This window comes from Poromitra crassiceps, assembly GCF_964638095.1.
Source record: "Poromitra crassiceps genome assembly, chromosome: 3".
NCBI classification, from domain to species: Eukaryota; Metazoa; Chordata; class Actinopteri; order Beryciformes; family Melamphaidae; genus Poromitra; species Poromitra crassiceps.
In genome coordinates this window covers 36,280,707-36,300,706 of record NC_139625.1, presented here as the reverse complement: position 1 = coordinate 36,300,706, position 20,000 = coordinate 36,280,707, and the positions used below count along the sequence as shown (strand labels likewise).

Below are 20,000 nucleotides of genomic sequence, written 5' to 3'. Positions count from 1 at the left end.
AGTAATCTCCAGAAAAAATGCAAGATATGAACATGGAAATAGCACAGATACATTTTCTCTGCAAACCTCGCTTTGCTCTCACCTGTTGTGCGTGGAGTTGGCAGCGGCCTGCATGGCGGCCGCTGCTGCCTCCTGAGCCTTGCGGTTGGAGGTCCCCAGCGAAGGAGGGCCCATCCCTGGCGCGGCAGTTTGGGGCATGCTGGGGGAGCTGGGGGCCATGGTGGGGTACGCCCTGCCCTGGGTGCCCGCCCCGGGGACGCGTCCGACGGGCATGGGCTGGCCGGGCCCCTGGCCGTGCATAGGGCTGCTAGCGTTCATCCCCTGGCTGTTGGTCATGCCGGGGCCAGGGCCGCTGTAGCCGGAGGCGGGGGTCCCTCCATAGCTGGAGGACCGGGGGTAGTTACCTGGAGAGGGAGAGGACACAGGTGAGTAGTTAGTTACCTGGAGAGAGAGGACCCAGGTGAGCAGTTACCTGGAGAGAGAGGACACAGGTGAGCGAGCTGACAGACGCCCGAATCAGCCGCGATGTGCATGTTGTCATCCAGACAGTGTTGCTCAAAAGGCAAAATATGGCTCGCTGCCACTCGAGATGTCTAACTTCGCACTCAAAGGTGACAGATCGCTTACAAGGAGGGACACAAAATGGCTGCTGTGAAATGGCTGCAGATGGGTGCTATGAATCACTTCATTTGAGATAAATGAATGTTTATCAAGTGCTTCCAACTGTTACCCTCATTCATATAACAGTGACAAAACTAGTTCAGCCGTCTTGCATATATCAAGTCAATCTTCCTTTGATAGATGAGAAATAGAAAGTGCAGAACTCAATTTCTGATTCACAGCCTCTGTGACACACAGTTGGACAGCCTCCAGTGAAGAGGGGAAAAACACCATGTCGCCACTCTCCATACATTGTCATTGACGCGGGGTGTGGTTCGGTGACATTTTTGTCACAGCTGTAGGTTCCTGGGCCGCCCTGGGAACAATTGCTGAGCTTAAGGCGGACTTTGTGAAACACTTGAGAGGAGTTCTAATCTGCAGTAAATGCTTTCTCTGTGCCCCGGAGTGCCACACAGCCGTGATGCCAGCAGCTTTCCTAAGGCACACTTAAACCCCTCCATTTTGGCTCTAAAAGCTCAGCTCTGCACCAGCACCAGCTGCAAGAAGAGGGGAGAGACACTCACGGACATCATGTACATGTGCACACATGAACACAAGTACAGAGCGTGCTACATTCTATTCACTCAGCAGGCATCTGGGCCTTTTAGCACTGCCATATTCCCTCGCTGGGACAAATCCCCTGCAAAATGGAAAATAGAAAATGTGGCATCCCCCATTGTGAAGGGGGCTATTTATTTTGATTTGATTAAGTGCGCTTTAGTCGGGCCTCGCTGCTTAATCCTCTGAGAATATGTCTGGAAAACCGGATCAAGTTCCTTTAAAACCTGAAGGCGGAAACGAGGGGAAGTTGAATGACAATATTCCGCACGGGGGGTGGGGGGTTGGGTGACGGCAACTCCGAAAATGGAAATGGCTTCACACACAGTGTCCTCGAGCTGCTCCACTGAAGACACTTTCCACATGACATAAGCCTGCAAGTCCAACAGAGGAAGAGAGAGAGAGAGAGAGAGAGAGAGAGAGAGGGAAAAAGATGGAAAGAGAGGAAAAAGGGGGGGAAAACTCCCGCCCCCGAGATAGGATTTATATTGAATCAAAATAAAAGTCTTTCCCATGAAAGTCGGCAGCTCTGGTTGAATTTGTCCAGAAATTGTGATGAAATCTACTGTGGGAGATAGGATTATTTCTGTGGGGAAGGCTTTGGAGAGTCGGTGAGCTGAGTACGGCTGACATGACACCTGTCAAGGGTTTTGGGGCTATAATAGGGAAGCGTTCAGGAAGAAAGAATGTCTGCTAACGAACACAGGAGGATACGCATGGTGCATAGTGTCAGGAGGATACGTGTGGTGCATTGTGTCAGGAGGAGGATACGTATGGTGCATAGTGTCAGGAGGATACGTGTGGTGCATTGTGTCAGGAGGAGGATACGCATGGTGCATAGTGTCAGGAGGATACGTGTGGTGCATTGTGTCAGGAGGAGGATACGTATGGTGCATGGTGTCAGGAGGACACGTATGGTGCATGGTGTCAGGAGGATACATATGGTGCATGGTGTCACGAGGATATATGGTGCATGGTGTCAGGAGGATATGTATGGTGCATGGTGTCAGGAGGACACATATGGTGCATGGTGTCAGGAGGATATGTATGGTGCATGGTGTCAGGAGGACACATATGGTGCATGGTGTCACGAGGATATATGGTGCATGGTGTCAGGAGGATATGTATGGTGCATGGTGTCAGGAGGATACATATGGTGCATGGTGTCAGGAGGAGGATACATATGGTGCATGGTGTCAGGAGGATATGTATGGTGCATGGTGTCAGGAGGACACGTATGGTGCATGGTGTCAGGAGGATATGTATGGTGCATGGTGTCAGGAGGATATGTATAATGCATGGTGTCAGGAGGACACGTATGGTGCATGGTGTCAGGAGGATATGTATGGTGCATGGTGTCAGGAGGAGGATACGTATGGTGCATGGTGTCAGGAGGACACGTATGGTGCATGGTGTCAGGAGGATATGTATGGTGCATGGTGTCAGGAGGATATGTATGGTGCATGGTGTCAGGAGGATATGTATGGTGCGTGGTGTCAGGAGGATATGTATGGTGCATGGTGTCAGGAGGAGGATACGTATGGTGCATGGTGTCAGGAGGACACGTATGGTGCATGGTGTCAGGAGGACACGTATGGTGCATGGTGTCAGGAGGATATGTATGTTGCATGGTGTCAGGAGGAGGATACGTATGGTGCATGGTGTCAGGAGGATATGTATGTTGCATGGTGTCAGGAGGAGGATACGTATGGTGCATGGTGTCAGGAGGACACGTATGGTGCATGGTGTCAGGAGGAGGATACGTATGGTGCATGGTGTCAGGAGGACACGTATGGTGCATGGTGTCAGGAGGATATGTATGCTGCATGGTGTCAGGAGGATACGTATGGTGCATGGTGTCAGGAGGACACGTATGGTGCATGGTGTCAGGAGGATATGTATGGTGCATGGTGTCAGGAGGATACGTATGGTGCATGGTGTCAGGAGGAGGATACGTATGCTGCATGGTGTCAGGAGGATACGTATGTTGCATGGTGTCAGGAGGATACGTATGGTGCATGGTGTCAGGAGGATACGTATGGTGCATGGTGTCAGGAGGATATGTATGGTGCATTGTGTCAAGAGGAGGATACGTATGCTGCATGGTGTCAGGAGGATACGTATGCTGCATGGTGTCAGGAGGATACATATGGTGCATGTTGTGTGCGTGCGAATGTGTGTCTGTGTCTCTCTGTCTGTCTGCCCGCCTGCCTGCCTGTTTGCATGCATACATAATGCTTCTGAGACCTTGGAGCTGGTGAAAGACACATCTCCATGCTTCCCACTTTCCGCTCATGCCTAGAAGAACATTGTGGAAAAAATCCTGGGAACGGCGCCCTGCAACCTCGTTCCCCTCGTCCCCGCTGGACGGTTTGCTGCAGATGAACAAGGCCCCAGTCAGCGACCTCTCTCAGCCCCCTCTGGACAGCTGCTGAGCCCCATGTCATGGCTGCCTGCCATACATTCTCAATTGCTTGGGCGGACACTCTGTGGTTCTTGGCCCTCGTGAGCGGCTGAGGCTCCAGCGTGCCTCCCGGGGAGTTGTTTGTATCGCTCAGTCCCATTTGGACAGTCTGCGTCTGGGTTTTTTTTCTCTTCCCATCTTTGGCTCTCAGGCAGAAAGGCCCAAAAGTGAGAGAGTACGTGTCTGAAAGTTTCCATGAGGCTGTAGATGTACTATTCGACTAGGGTGGGATGCTAAGACAAATGTTACCGAAGGGGTTTTTGTTGAAACAGAAATGTCATTAAGTTAACATGTTGCATTGAGGGAACTTATCAGTCATAATGTACTGCCATTCAAGAAGATATTTTAGATCTGAGCCATGTTTGCTCAGGCGGACTACAAGACAGAGTACCTGTGGGACTTGGTTAATAATGCTAAGCTTTCCTATGAGAGTCCGGTTCCGTCTGGACGAAAATGATTCACTTCCTGGATGATTGGTGCTGTGCTAGAGAGCTTCTTCAAGGACAGACGGTGTAACCCACTTTCTATAATGACTGAGCCTCCCCTGCAAATTCTAGGTGTCTCCATGCAACCCTTTCACTCTTTATCAGGCTAGCATCCCAATAGCTATTCACATCAAATGAAAGAAAACTTGAATGTTCCACACGGGGAAGTTGGATCAATTGCAGAGGTAAAGGATAGGATACAAATAAAAATATAACATATTGATGATAATAAAATCAATTGAATATATTGAAGATACTAATACAGAACTCCTATTGGCTTGACACAATCCACGCTATGTTGACTATTGATAGATTTACAGGTGTTTGCAGTTCACAGTTCTAATATGCAGCACATATGCAGAGTGTAGAAAAATATACATTGTTGGCTGTTCAGATGGAAGAACATATAGAAATGTGCCCTGACCAAGCGGCCAAAACTGGTCTATGTTGGGATTTAGAAGCCAACATGGAAGTCCTGGGTGTGGCGGTCCCTCTACAGTCCTCTACTGGCTGGCTGCATAACAACTTGAAACTCCACCCACCTCAGTATGAGTCAATGGGACCAAGGCCTATTTTTTATTTATGTAAAAATGTTTTCTACAGTCCGAGCCGCAATAGCTAATTTGATTTAATCGAGTGTCTCCCCTGATTTCTTAAATAGCCTAACTGCCATTAGGAAGATACTTGCGTGTACTGTAATTCGGAGCATGTAGTGGAGCAGGTTTTACTACTGCACAAGAGTCCAAAAATACAACATGTTGGCATCCAGACATCCCACTTCCAGGGCTTAAAAGCAGGCCAGTAGAAAGTGAACGGGTGATGTCATGTTCACTTTGTCCATCATTTTCAACAGGCTAAGCCCAAATGTGCACATGTGCATAGTTAGCTATTCAAAGCTAATGTACCATATGGATAGACTGTGTTATCTACTGTATCTACGGTACTTTGCTTCATACAACTTTGGAAACCAATCAAGGAGGGAGAAAGATGGGGAGGAGGATGTCATTTTTCATTTGTCCCTTCTGCCGTCCTTGTGGCTCGGCGTTGGTTTGCTGCTTGCTGCTCTGTGCCATTGGGGACAGTTGCTGGTATTTATAGTGCGGCAGAAGGGAGGAGAAGGGAAGCGGGGGGGTCGTGGTGTTTCGTTCACAATTACATGGAAATTCCCGGCATGGTCACGCATTGGGCGGACGTTGTATCCTGCGCCGGGTTTAATCCCCGCAGTCCCGAGGGAGAAGTCGGAGTGTGACCGAGCAGATTACCCACTACTGCTTCCTCAGCAGACTGGACCGGCCTGCTCTAACAGCCGAGACAGCCACTCCCCGGCTACGATGAAGTACGAAACCATGGTGCACCGACGCGCCCTCTGGATCTGTGAACTCCATCAATGAGGAGTGGAACGCAGATTAAATGGCTGCATGCTTGAGCCGCCAAGGGCAGGAGTACGGGCAGCCTGTATACGTCCACATGTGGCCGAACACAAGTCAAATGATTAACAGCGTTTTTCTCTCGGTTTCGTTTTTGTTGGGTGGCGTGGCGGTTAGGGGGTGGGGTGGGTGTTGTGGGGCTGGTAGTGTGTCGACAAGAATTCGACACCCCTGTCCCTGTTTCGTTCCATCTTACTCAGGACTGGAGTGATATTTTCCATCCCTCTCAGTGTGACGGGGCCACATGACTCCCATCCCTTCCTCTCCGTCTGTCCCTCTGGCTTCCAATGCACAAAAAAGCCTTAACTTAGCTTCATTCAGTTTATTATTAAGTCTTAAAGTCCTGTTTTCCCCAAAACACTGGGAACTAGAAATGCACTCGGCGAGCACAGACCTCCACTAAGGCCAACAGCAGTCTGCTATGATATGCAAATTTAATGAGTCGGATCAGATCGGCTCCAAAATGTAATGGGTTCTTCCTTGGCCCATGTTACACCCTCCCACCAAGTTTGTTGAAAATCGGACCAGTAGTTTTTCCGTAATCCTGCTGACAAACAGACAAACGGCATTGAAAACATTCCTTGTTCGGAGGTAAAAATCCACCAATGCCTCTGTCACCTGTTTCTATTGCAGTTTCACCCATTTCAACAATTCAGTCCATGAGTATCAATGTAATGTGATCCATGAAAACTGAATCTCGAATCAAGATCATCTGCATTGGGAACAAGTGAAAGCACCTCTGCATGGCAGATTTTAAGACTCGGTACTAGATGACAGTAAACGATATGACTTGCGTGGATGGATATTTTTTATCCACAGTATCTCCTCTTGCCCCGAGGCCCCCACATCCTCTCCCCGCCACCTCAGCACCTTCCCTGGCAGGGTGTCTGAGCCCAAGCAGGGCCAGGGTACGCCTTGGGGCTGCCGAACTCCACGCACTGTCAATTCCCTCCAAAAAAGTCCACTCCCTCCCCCGGGCGCTGGCTCCAGTCTTCGCTTTCTCTCACTCTCTTTTTTTCTTCTTACCGAATTACAGTGTGGCTCGGCGAGGCACCGAGGCTTAAAAATGCTGTCTGAAGCATGGTCGTTACCAGCGTGGGGCTGTCTGAAGCACGGTCGTTACCAGCGGAGGGCTGTCTGAAGCATGGTCGTTACCAGCGGAGGGCTGTCTGAAGCATGGTCGTTACCAGCGGAGGGCTGTCTGAAGCACGGTCGTTACCTGAAGTAGGGATGGGCATTTCTAGCAAAAACACTATTCGAAATTCGCTGGCCAAAGTCGACTTTTAATCGAAATTCGAAAATAAAATAAAAATGTTTTTTTTTTTTTTTTTTTGTGTGTGAGTGAAATGTTGCATTGTCTCCCCTGATTCGGAGTCTAAGGCTTTATTAATTAATAGAAAAAGCTTCTGCTGAGGATTTTTAGCTCAAACAAGCATTGCACCACTGAAGTAAAGAACATGTTACATGACATTGACATTTTCGAAAATAAAAAACAGTTTTGACAATCATGAGTGGTTCATTAAATATTTAGTAGGCTCAGGTCTGAGTGCCAAAGGGGTGCCAAAGTCACCCCCTCTCCCTCTTCATGGGATTTCATCCGCCATTCATTTTTCCATAAACTTTGCTTAAAATGCTTATAAAAATTGTTTTACTTGCTCAAACCAAGCGATTTGACTATACTTAGAATCAGGGGAGACAATGCAACATTTCACTCACAAAAAAAAAAAAAAAAAAAAAAAAATCGAATTTCGACTTTCAATAATAAAAGTCGACCTTGATAATAACAACGATTATTCGAAAATTCGAAATTCGATGCCCATCCCTAGTCTGAAGCATGGTCGTTACCAGCGGAGGCCTTCCTTCTTAAAGGTCCTGTCTGAAGCATGGTCGTTACCAGCAGAGGGCTTCCTTCTTAAAGGTCCTGTCTGAAGCATGGTCATTACCAGCAGAGGGCTTCCTTCTTAAAGGTCCTGTCTGAAGCATGGTCATTACCAGCAGAGGGCTTCCTTCTTAAAGGTCCTGTCTGAAGCATGGTCATTACCAGCAGAGGGCTTCCTTCTTAAAGGTCCTGTCTGAAGCATGGTCATTACCAGCAGAGGGCTTCCTTCTTAAAGGTTCTGTCTGAAGCATGGTCATTACCAGCAGAGGGCTTCCTTCTTAAAGGTCCTGTCTGAAGCATGGTCGTTACCAGCAGAGGGCTTCCTTCTTAAAGGTCCTGTCTGAAGCATGGTCATTACCAGCAGAGGGCTTCCTTCTTAAAAGTCCTGTCTGAAGCATGGTCATTACCAGCAGAGGCCTTCCTTCTTAAAAGTCCTGTCTGAAGCATGGTCATTACCAGCGGAGGCCTTCCTTCTTAAAAGTCCTGTCTGAAGCATGGTCATTACCAGCGGAGGCCTTCCTTCTTAAAAGTCCTGTCTGAAGCATGGTCATTACCAGCGGAGGGCTTCATTCCTCAGGGGACTGTCGTGGAGGGAGCTAGGCGGCAGTGATAAAAGTACCTGATAGCCACACTTGAGTAAAAGTGCGGATACTTTACCAGAAAATGACTTTGGTAGAAGTTGAAGTCACCTACTAGAATATTACTTGAGAAAAAATTCTTAAAGTATGTACTGTAAGTATCAAAAGTAATTTTCTGATAAACACACTTAAGTATTGAAAGTAAAAGTATAAGTAAATGCTGTTAAAAAAAAGCAAGCAAAAGACATGCCTGGGCTTGAGTGGAAATCTTCTGGAGTTTTATAGCAGTTGGCAAACGTTATGATGCATTACTGTGGATCGTGATTAATGTAACTTGCAAGCTAGGAGCACGGATTCGCCAAACCTGCTTGGGAGAGAGGAGCTGAGACAGACTGTTAATGGTATGATCTCTTCCTCCTCTCTCTATCTGTCTGGGTCTGTCCACTAGTCTCAACATGCTGGCTCTGCACCAGGTCCGAGTGCATGTCTTGCAAGCAGCTGTTGAAGTAATTTGAGTCCTTTGGCGAGCCTGATGTCAACACACAGTCTGTGATCAATACCAGTTTAACTTTGGATGAGGACAGCTATTAACACTAAGCAGCTAAAGACTTCTTTTTGGCGTTCCACTCACCTTAACCATTTTTATTTAGACGGGGGGAGGGGGGAATAGCAAGGGAGAGGATTGTAGCACGATTCGATTATACAGTTTGATTACAGAGGCAGGATTTAAGTATCTCATTTATCTCTGGGCACAACTACTAAATATTTTAATGGTGTTCCATGTAGTAGGGCCATATCCTCTTTAAATAGATTTGCTCACCTGCGCCACCTGAAGTTTAGAGTGGATAGAGCCTGGGTAGTAGTGTGCACAGGCTGCAGAATGGTAATTTCCATCCCATAAAAGAGGAGTGTTGTAGCCTTCAAAGTTACACAACCCAACAGCGGACGCTTTTTATGTTCTTTGCAGAGGTACAAGCTATCAGTGTGTGTGTGTGTGTGTGTGTGTGTGTGTGCGTGTGTGTGTGTGTGTGTGCACTGTGCAGTAGGTGAGCGTGAGCGCTGAGAATTCGTTCTCTCAGATGCGTGTGCACGCGCACACACACACACACACACACACACACACACACACACACACACCGTAAAGGCCCGAGGCGCGGTGTGTCCCAGCGTATGCAGACAGGCCAAGGAAAACAGAGAACAGAGTTCAGGAACTTGGAGTGCGTTTCCGTGTTGGCTAATCGCTGGCTAATTTGTTAGCGTGCATGGGGAGAGGGAAGGGAAGCAGATGGAGCTGTCATTAAGAACAATGAGGAGCAGCTGTCTGCCGCGTTCACCCCAAACAGGCCCCTGAAGAACTGGGGCCCTGGCTCTGCCCCAGGGGCCATGTGGATCTGCTCTGGTACACATGTTCTACAGTTGGCTGGACGTCCTGCACTGGACGCTGTTAGGAGACATTTTTCCAGATTTCTGACTGAGAGGCCGACATGTGTTCATGTATTTCTACTTGTGAGGACCAAACGCTCTCACAAGGATATGGAGTGCCAAAGTCACGCCTTCTTCTAGGTTCGGCATGCAACCTAAGAGATTTCATTCGCCATTGATTTTCCCATAGAGGTTTTGAAAAATCCTTCTAAAAAGAGTTTTACTTACACTTCTGGCTAGAAGACTTGTACTCCTTAAATGGAAAGACAAGTTTCCTCCAACTTTCAATCACTGGGTCAGATAGCTTATGTATCATCTAACCCTAGAAAAAATCCGATACGCTACAAGGGGTTGTGCTCTCGACTTTTATACCATCTGGCAGCCAGTCCTGGACCAGGTAGAGAAAATGGACGCTTCAAGCATTTCAAATGTATAGATTTACCCCCCCCCCTCTCTCATATTTATTTTCATTATTCTGTTGTTGTTGTTGTTGTTGTTGTTGTTGTTGTTGTTGTTGTGTTTTTTTTTCTCTTTCTTTTCTTTTTCTTTTATGTGTCTTTGTGTACTGATGTACTGACTGCGATGGATGACATGATGTATGTGGTGTAATAGGCTAGGGGTTCTCGTGGGATGGGTTTTTGTTTAAAAGTGTCAAGTGTATTTAAATCTGTATTTTGTATTTTGTATGATATACAGAAAACGGAAAAAAAAAAAAAAAAAAAAAAAAAAGTTTTACTTGGTCAAACCAAGTGGGAGACCATATAATGTAACATTTCACTTGGACCAAAACTAAAAGTGAGAAAAGTGGCTTGGCTTTTTTTTTCTGACCCCCCCCCATTTTCTCCCCAATTGTACTTGGCCAATTTCCCCCTGCTGCCCTGGTCGCTGCTCCACCCTCTGCTGATCTGGGAAGAGCCAACTAGCACCATGATTCCTCCGACACATGCACAGTTGTCAGTTGCTTCTTTTCACCTGACAGCGGGGAGCTTCACCAGCAGGACGTAGCATGTGGAAGGATCCCGCTATTCCCACCAGTTCCCGGTCTTCTTCCCCAAACAGGCGCCCCGAAGGACCAGAGGAGGCACTAGTGCAGCGACCAGGACACATACCCCTAATCCGGCTTCCTACCTGCAGACACAGCCAATCTTGCCTGTATGGATGCCTGACCAAGCTGGAGGTAACACAGGGGTGCGAACCTGCGACCCTCGTGTTGGTAGGCAGGGAATCTACTGCTACACTACCCGGATGCCCTAAAAGTCGCTTGGGTTGACCAAGTAAAACTCTTATTTTGAAGGATTTTTCAAAATGTCTATGGAAAAGTGAATGGGGAAAGAAATCCCTTAGGTCCCATGCCAAACCCGGAAGAGGGCGCGATTTTGGTACTCTATGAAGTACAGATGTAGACTTTTTGACTTTCTAGGGGACTTTCTACACTGCTGCTGCACTGTTGATCGACTGTTTAGGAATATCCTAGAGTACTAATGCTGGAGAGATGTAGAGCGGGCAATGGCAAGTGCATTACATTTGAATGTGCGTGTGCATACAGTATATGTGTGTCTATGTGAGTGCTGTGAAGTCAGCAGGACTGAGTCGTTCTGTCTCAGATGAGAACATCGCTCCTGTCATCTGAGTGAGATTTCACGCTCATCTGCCTCCACAGCTTCTAGTCTCTCTCTCTCTCTCTCTCTCTCTCTCTCTGCTTACTTTATTTCTCTTTTTCTCTCTGCTTACTGGCTGTCAGCCCAGGCAAAGTCACATTAAGAGATAAGTGGGTGGAGAAGGGAGACCAAATACCAAATGCATTAGGGCTATTAATCAACATTAACAAATGTGAGGGAGACGCTGTGATTTTTGGGAAAACATGCACGAATGGACACATTTATCACAGTGACAAATTAAAACACACATTTACCAAAAAATACCATTACGTTTGATTTGGTGTGCTGCCAAAGGGAGAAAAGGAAGTGCAACAGCAGACAACATTTTGTTGGATGGCTTGCGTTGGAGAAAACGTTCCGGCGCATATCCATACTTTTCTTCCCAAGGTATTTGTGACTATTTTATTTATTTTCTAGTTCTAGTTTTTTACAGCATCATAAATAGCTTGGCCAACATTGTTTCTAATACGTTTTTCAGTCAGGAGTCTGTTTACATCTTTTAACACACAACAGGAAGACTGGGCTGTAGGCCTACTTGCCCTTCTGGGCAGATTGTCCTAGTTCGACTAGTGGTCAACACACCAAGGACTGATAAACTTTCCTTTTCACAGAGGAGGTTTCACCGGGAGGATCCCATGCCTGTGGAGGAAGACATTATTCCCCCCAGTTCCACTCCCTGCTGAACAGGGCCCCCTTCTTTTTTTTTCTTTTATTAAGATTATTCTTTAGGGCATTTTTGCCTTTATTGGATAGGACAGTAGGCAGATAGGGCGTCCCCGTGATAAACTTCCTAAATGTCAAACACATTAAATTTCCCATTACATAGAGAAGATCCCACTATGTCCTTTTAAGCCCTGAAACATGATCATCATAGACCAGTGTTTCTGTTTCCCATAAAAATAATGGGGATTTTGGGGGTAATTTGGGCTTTTGTTGTACAGTACATTGATCTCTTTTGGATAACAGGGTTGCTCTATAGCAGCCATTCCCAACCTGTGGGCCGTGAAGGGATTGCAAGTGGCCTGCCAAATCATTTGCAAAACATTACAATCTTCATGTAAAAAATTACATTATTATTATTATGTATGAAAATGCATTTCTACATACTGTTATTTAATTTGTAATAATTTACTCATTAATTAGCCTATTGCAGACAGTCCATCACTTTTAGTTAATAGTTTCTGTGTGGTGCTGATGGACAGCTCCTTTTATCGTTAAAATAAAAAGTGCTCTGAAAACACATTATTTGGCCTCGGCACAGTTTAGGGTCAGATGTGGGCCACAAACATGTTTGATCTTTTGAAGTGGGCTTTCCTTGACTGGTTGGGAAAAGGTTGGGAAGCACTGCTCTATAGTGTAGGTTACAGTAATAGGCTGATGTTATTTGGCGCAATTGTGCTAATGCAAACACTACAGTACAGCGGCTGAATAAGCCTAGTTACAGTATTTCAGGTTTGTTTGGAAATATGGCAATCAATTATACTGATGTATTTTTTCCTTTTGCATATCCTCTAGCACAGTGGTTCTCAAGGTGGGGTCCGGGGAAACCCAGGGGTCCTTGGGGGGGTTCCAGGGGGTCCCCAGCAAAAAAGGGAATAATTTATTTTCACTAGAATTCCATGCATAAATAATGTCATACATTCTGACAATGACAGAATGTATGACTGTTTTGGTCATGGGTTTCATATACTTTCTGTAATAAAACATCGAAATGCAAAAATCTTATCAGATGAGAGGGACCCTGGGACAAAATCTCAAAATCAAATGGGGGCCCGTGGTTGAATTTGTGTGAGTTTAGGGGTCCTTGTCTTTTTTTGCTGAAACACAGAGCCCAGTGACAGATTGGACATCATCATTCAGTGGACAAACCACATGGCGTATCAGTCTGCCTTGTCATTGTGGAGCTACCTCATCATCTTATCATGAGCAGAGCCAAGAGGGCCGGCCGGGGTTCAAGTGCCTCATCAATATTCTGACAGCCAGGCCCCCCAAAACCCTGCTTTTAATCCCCCCAGTCAGACCCACCGCAAAGGAAGAGAGGGGACTGTGTGTGTGTGTGTGTGTGTGTGTGTGTGAGAGAGAGAGAGAGAGAGAGAGAGGGAGAGAGAGAGACACAGAGATGTCTTTTAAAATGTGATTCTGTTCTTCATTAGCAAATTCTCCTTTGAAACCAATGACAGTGATGCCAAGGTTCAGTGTGACTGACAAAAGATAGATTGGGCTGCCCCAACGGAGGGCCAACTCTTCGGTATATGAATGAATTATGCCCACATGAGTTATTCCTCACTCCAGTAGGATTCAGACTATTAAATAAAACAAATAAACAAGGTCAATAGGGAGAAAACCGAGCCACAAAACTAACGTCAGGTAAAAGCCAATACAGGAACCTCTATCTGAGTCTCACAGGGTCCGTTGGTGGTTTTTTAATTATTAATAATTCATCTGAAAGCCTGACAAGAGTCATAGCTTGTGGGAAATCAAATTCTTTAAATCACTTTCACTTTTAAATAGCATTTTTTAACTAGTGGTTGGGATGAGACATGGGTCTACGGCCCTGTTTCGTAAAGGTGACAAGAGTGGTTTTATGATATGATCCCGGGTCCAGGTCTGGGTCCAGGGGGACAGACTCAACTCCTCGACTCATTTGACTCTCTGGATGTAAGACTCCTGCTTAAAGGGACACACTGGCCCCTATCGTTGCATCCGCCTATAAACTGCACTGAGCGCCCAGCGCAGTGCAGATCAGTGGGCGTGGACCAGCCCACTCGAGTGTCGGCGCTACACGCAGCCTCAAGCATTACAACCACGCCTTTTAAGCGTAAAATTATGCACAGTCTGCTCATTGGGGAAGTGCAGTAAACGAGTCACAAGCTTGCCTTTTAAGCTCCAATTCCACGGATCAATCCAGTAAAACCAGACAAGCCAAGCGCTCTGCTCCCCCCCCCCCTCCCTTCATCCCGTCTGTCTGTCTCCATATATAGGCTATTATTCCATATTATTATGCTTCTCAAACCAATCTAACTGCAGTTTAAATACTGCAAGCATGTAAATACGCTACACTATAGCAAGATCAAAGTGAAAAGAATGTTCTAAACGCATTGGCTAGAAAAAATGATGAGATTAGATTGGTGAAAGTTTGTCCAGAATGATATCATTTTCTCTGCCCTGCTGCAGGTAGGATGATGCACATAAATATAGCCTACATTATGTAAAGTCATTGCAGAAATGTGTTTTTATTGTAAAACTAAATGTGAAGTAGGGCCAATTTATTGGAGTGGACATCACAGTACATGACAGTAGAAACGCGTTACGCTGTCACTTATCTAAATCATGTTAAATCTGTGAGGGATATATATAGCCTCTAGGATGACATATATGTTTCACATAGGGTTGTGATTTGATTTGGCCCTTTTATTTTGTCCAATATTGAAATGTTCCACAATTGCAATTGTGTTAAGAGAAATATTATTTCGCTCTACCACTTACCCTATTTAAGCTGATTTGGTTGCTATTTCTTCTCAAACGGATTCGCCTCAATGCGCCTCAATGCATACTCGGAGATTTCACATCTGTGGCGTGCCTGTCTGCTGTCTGCTGTCTGATGCACGAGGGAGTGAGAGAGAGAGAGAACCGGCAAACTTTTTTTGCAAGCAGTCGTATTGTGCCTGTCAGACTGATGAGCAAGAGAGAGGGAGTGACACAGAGAGAAGGGGGACAGAGAGTCAGATGGCAGAGGAGCGCTCCGCGCAACCGGCGCACTGAATAGGCCTGGTTTTGAAAAGCGCTAAGCCCTAAATTAACGCCAGGGCGGAAGATATCTTTAGGCCGGTATTTAAGGCCGAAACGCCCATTCTGGCCTATTCTGGCACTGCGCCACGCCTGTTTGGCCTAAAGCGCACTTCAGGGTGTAAAGCCATGTTGCTATCTTCCCGAGGCAGGCGCAAGGCACGTTTTTTTGCGTTTAAGGCCAGTTTTTGCGCCAAAGGCCTGTGCGCAACCAGCGCACTGAATAGGCCTGGTTTTCAAAAGCACAAAGCGCTAAATTTACGCCAGGTGGGAAGATATCATTAGGCCGGTATTTAAGGCCGAAACGCCCATTCTCGCCCATTCTGGGACTGCGCCACGCCCATTTCGCCTAAAGCGCATTTGGGGGCCTAAAGCCATGTTGATATCTTCCCGAGGCAGGCGCAAGGCACGTTTTTTTGCGTGTAAGGCCAGTTTTTGCGCTGAAGGCCTGTGGGAGAATAGGGCCCCTGATCTGTACTGCACGCGACTACAGGGGAAAACAAACGGAGCACAAAAAAAAACGCTCCGTGCGCTGTGTTTTGTGCACAATGGAAGCGCTCTCAACATGATTTTCATAGCGTTCTGACTGAAAAAAGCACTTTGGGTAGAGTAACCCAGGTTATTTATTTTGTTGTGACACATTACAGATGTCACGCTTTCCCGACGGCCCCTGAACGCGTCATTTACAGGAGGCTGGAGAGAGGATGCAGCGCAGCTGCGAGTTTGTCTGTCTGCTCTCAACTCCGTGAATCTCGCTTTAATCTTCATAATAGCGGCTCACAACCCGCTGTACACAACATTCACTAGTTCTGCACAGGCACTCGCGGGTCTCTCCTCCTTTCACCGACTCTCTCACTAATCTCACCGCTGTTTACATGCTTTTCAGATCGGCTAACATGGTTATAGCCTACTTAGCTCAGCTGTTAGCTACTTAGCTTAGCTCTCTGCCTCTCGGTAAGATGTTCACGTTCCTTATGCATAACATTCATGTATATTTGCTGGAAGGGGAGACGTCTCCCGCTACTGTTGATGTCCAGTGTGATGGCAGAGACACTGGGAAATGTGTGTTTGTTTATTTGTTGCGTCACATGTAACGTTAATTAGACGAGGAATCCCGCAACTTCATTTCAAAAGCACAACAACGACCAGTTAGTGATGGTACCGAACTTTGGGAACTTCCAATACCGAACCGTTGATACAGTACACAGTAAACAAATTTTTATATTTTTACAGAATCGATATTTCGAGGCCAATTGGCCGGAAAACCAGGATAGCCTCGATTTAAATTTTTCTGCGCGGACCCGTCAAGCTAAACAAGATCAGATCAGGGTAGACAGGAAGTCTGAAACCGGACATTCGTCAAATAAAACCAATTTCAAAGTAAAAGCCCATCTTGATGAAAGGGTGCCAGGAGTCGTGTATGCAGCGATTAGGACACACATGCTCCCATAGGCCAGTGCAAGCACCGGCCTAAAAAGCCAATCAAAGACTCTTCCTCAGCTGTGGGCGCTAAGGGTGTGTGCCCATCCCCACCCCCCCAGTATCAACTGCCCAGGTGGGCTCATCAAAAGGGCCTTTCTGTGTGAAGTTTGCATGTTCTCCCCATGCTCCCCTGGGGTTTCCTCCACATAGGAACCCCCCGCTAAAACATACCCCCCCAAAAAATCCTCCAAAATAATCTGCACCTCCCTCCTGTCACTCAAATCACTCCACCACAAAAGAACAGTAGAAAAGGCAAGAAAAATCATTTCTGGTCCCACTCACCCAGCACACCATGTCTTTCAGTTGTTGCCCTCTGGAAGGCGCTATAGGTCTCTGCCCACCAAAACAACCCGCTTTAGACAGTTTCCCCACTGTGATACAATACAAGTTTCTGCCTGTTTACTGTACTGTGATGTAGATTGCATTGTGTTTTTGTATTTATTGCATGTGATGTTCTATGTTGGAACCTGGCTTATGTAATTTAATGTACCGAAAACAAATTCCACCAGCCTGGCTGTGTGCTCATTAAAGTATCTAATCTAATCTAAATAGCCCCAGCTACATTAGCTATATTGAGTTAATTACATTTCATGTTTAGAATTTATATATCTACAGGCCACATACAACCCAATAAAAACGTTGTATTACTATTCACCTTCAGTCTGACTCATATGTGAGTCAAACTAGGTTTGACCAAACTTCCCTACAGCTGTGCAACAATCTCTGACACTGGGTGGGGACAACTGTTGCCAATAGACTTATTCTGAATGAATGGAAGTCCTCCTCTTCACCTTCCTTTCAGGTGTGGCTGATGGACATGATTTCTGTAATACAGATGGAGAGACTCAGGTCCCTGAGAACCAACTCGTTCAAAAGGTTCTCAACTGTCTGGGACCCATTTTTGGCATACTTTGATGAGGTTAAGAATGACAAGTGACTGAGGTTAGGGGTGGTGTCTCGTAGACCCCTTGCGTGGGATCTCATGCGCATTGTCTCACATAAGCACATACTGTAAGCACCTTATGCAGCTGGTAGCACCATGTTGTAATGATGTCGATGATGTATTTTTTCTTTCTTTCTTTCTTTCTTTCTTTCTTTCTTTCTTTCTTTCTTTCTTTCTTTCTTTCTTTCTTTCTTTCTTTCTTTCTTTCTTTCTTTCTTTCTTTTACTGTGTCTGAGCCTGTTTGTCTTGTTTGTATGTTCTATAAAAATTGGGGGGGGGGGGGGAGGTTTGACCAGGTGAGTCGGACTAGTTTGAGCAGGTAAAACAGCCGGTGTTTTGAACAGGAAGTCGTGACACAATGGGTCAAGTGGGCGTGGCTACATAAGGTTAGCCAGCCTAGGTAAACCCAGCCTTCAACGTGACGCCACAGGCTATGCCTGTAGCATAAGTTTTGTCTTCGTGACTGATAGCACATAGAGGTCACGTGGAGGCTGGGTTTACCCAGGCTAACATAAGGTGAATAATATGAGTCTTCTTACTTTGGATAGTGCTATTGGCCTACTATCACTCAACATAGTGTGTGTGCTAAAGTGTTGAAGCACTGAGTCTTTCCAGAGACTCTCTTCCTTTAACTAATCACACCCACAAAGTCCAGTTTTAATGTACTGTATAACAGCGTCCATCTGGGCACACGGGCTCCTACCTTGGTGTCCATACTGTGATCCCTGGGGTCCGTAGGGGCCCGCGGGGCCACTCTGGGAGTAGGGACCGATGCCAGGGTACAACGGGCCCCCGGGTGAGGGGTGGGGGGACATGGGGGGTCCCGGCTGAGGAGAGGCAAACTGGGAGCCGGCCTGGTTCCTCTGCATGTTGGACATGAACCCTTAAACACGGACACACACACAGAAGAGAATAGCACTACTGTCAACATAAACTGCCTAAAACCTGGAGTTTTTCAACAGTGAATGTACCTGCCTCAGTTCAGTCAAAAGTTGGGTTACCATCCAAAGGTATAGCAACTTTTAACCTAATTTTCAGAAAGCCGGCAAAAGAAAATGCTAAATTATGCGCGTTTCCATCCACTACATTATGCGTAATATTAGGAGTTGGTGAAGAGGAGGCGCAACCAATTGATGTGATTAAAACAGCGCCAGACACCAGTCAGACCTCAAACGAGGGAAATTAACCCCATGTTCTCTGAATAAATGTGAGGTAAAGAGAAAACATCCAGGAGGAAAACATGATGGAAAGCTTGGTGAGCACACTGCTGTCTGCCTGCTGATCTGCTAACGTTACAGCAACACCCCATACGTGTGTCTCCTTTGTCTTGCTATGAAAAACATCACATATTAATTTAAAGTTTTTTGATTATACAGAGGTATGTGAAATGGATTACCAGGCGGCGGCACCACTCTTAAAGTCGGCATATATATAATCCACGGAGCAGTTACTGTAAGTGAATAAATTGTCAATTCTAGATGTGTCACCTGTTACTGTATCACCTGAAAATGCGCATTAAACAGGTGGATGTACACCCATCGAAAGACAGCAGCAGGTGTGATCATTCTCTAGCTCAACAAATAGGGCGAACATCAGTCTCCTCATGGAAAGAGACCCTCACTTCTGAGAAGGCCCTAATCCTGACGCTTGGCATTGGCTCCTGTTACTCGAAGAGGAGTAACGCTGTAGAGGCCAGGGATCGTATGAAACAGGCACAAACAGGACAGGCTGACATGTAAAAGAAATCCTCAGCACACATACACATACACACACACACACACACACACACACACACACACACACACACGTACACACACACACACACACACACACACACACACACACACACACGTACACACACACGCACACCACTTATGTTCTTTATCACTGGCAAAAGCAGCAACCAAGTGTAAACAGGATCTACAACATGAAATTCTGTACCTGCATGGGTAGACAAAAAATCTCAGTCTATCTGTGTGTCTATGTGTATAGTGTATATACGTGCAAACCAGCATGCCCTTGAGCAAAAAAGAAAAAGAAGCCAACAGTGCGCTCAGCACTCCATGGAATAAGCCGGTGATTTGACCGTGGCTACGATGTTATTCTAAGCCGTTCTGTCAATAGATGTGTAAAAGCCTCTCAGGCCCAAACTCGCCTCCACCATTCAAATTGACATTTGAAGCGATCGGCGCCGGGGCCGCGCTCTTTCAGGCCGCCCTGTTTCCTTTTTAAAAGCCCACAGAAAGGTCTCCCAATCTGCCGCCAGCAGGGAAAGGTCGCTGGCTAGCCGGCCAGAGGGAAAGAAAGAAGGTATGCGTGGGGTGCTGGGGGGTATATGCAGTATTGCAGATTAGGTGTCAATGGATTGGGTCCACTCGACTGTAAACTTTGATAGATATCCGCTCTGTACTCTTTAGCGAGTACGGGCCGACTCTTTAGCGAGTACGGCCCAACTCGTTAGCGAGTACGGGCCGACTCTTTAACGAGTACGGGCCGACTCTTTAAAGAGTACGGGTCGACTCTTTAACGAGTACGGGCCGACTCTTTAGCGAGTACGGGTCGACTCTTTAACGAGTACGGGCCGACTCTTTAGCGAGTACGGGCCGACTCTTTAGCGAGTACGGGCCGACTCTTAGCGAGTACGGGCCGACTCTTTAG

The 20,000-nt window shown here is 46.5% G+C and overlaps 1 protein-coding gene across 1 annotated transcript in view; it reads right to left on the bottom strand.

Moving 5' to 3' along the window:
- The window catches only part of arid1b (AT-rich interactive domain 1B), a gene marked incomplete at its 5' end in the record, with an annotated part of 339,999 nt that overhangs the window by 45,025 nt on the left and 274,974 nt on the right, over window positions 1-20,000 (bottom strand). Inside the window, 2 exons of the mRNA XM_083633665.1 lie at window positions 83-404; window positions 18,046-18,225. Coding sequence (XP_083489791.1) covers window positions 83-404; window positions 18,046-18,225 — 502 coding nt within the window. The remainder of the gene's footprint in view (window positions 1-82; window positions 405-18,045; window positions 18,226-20,000) is intronic.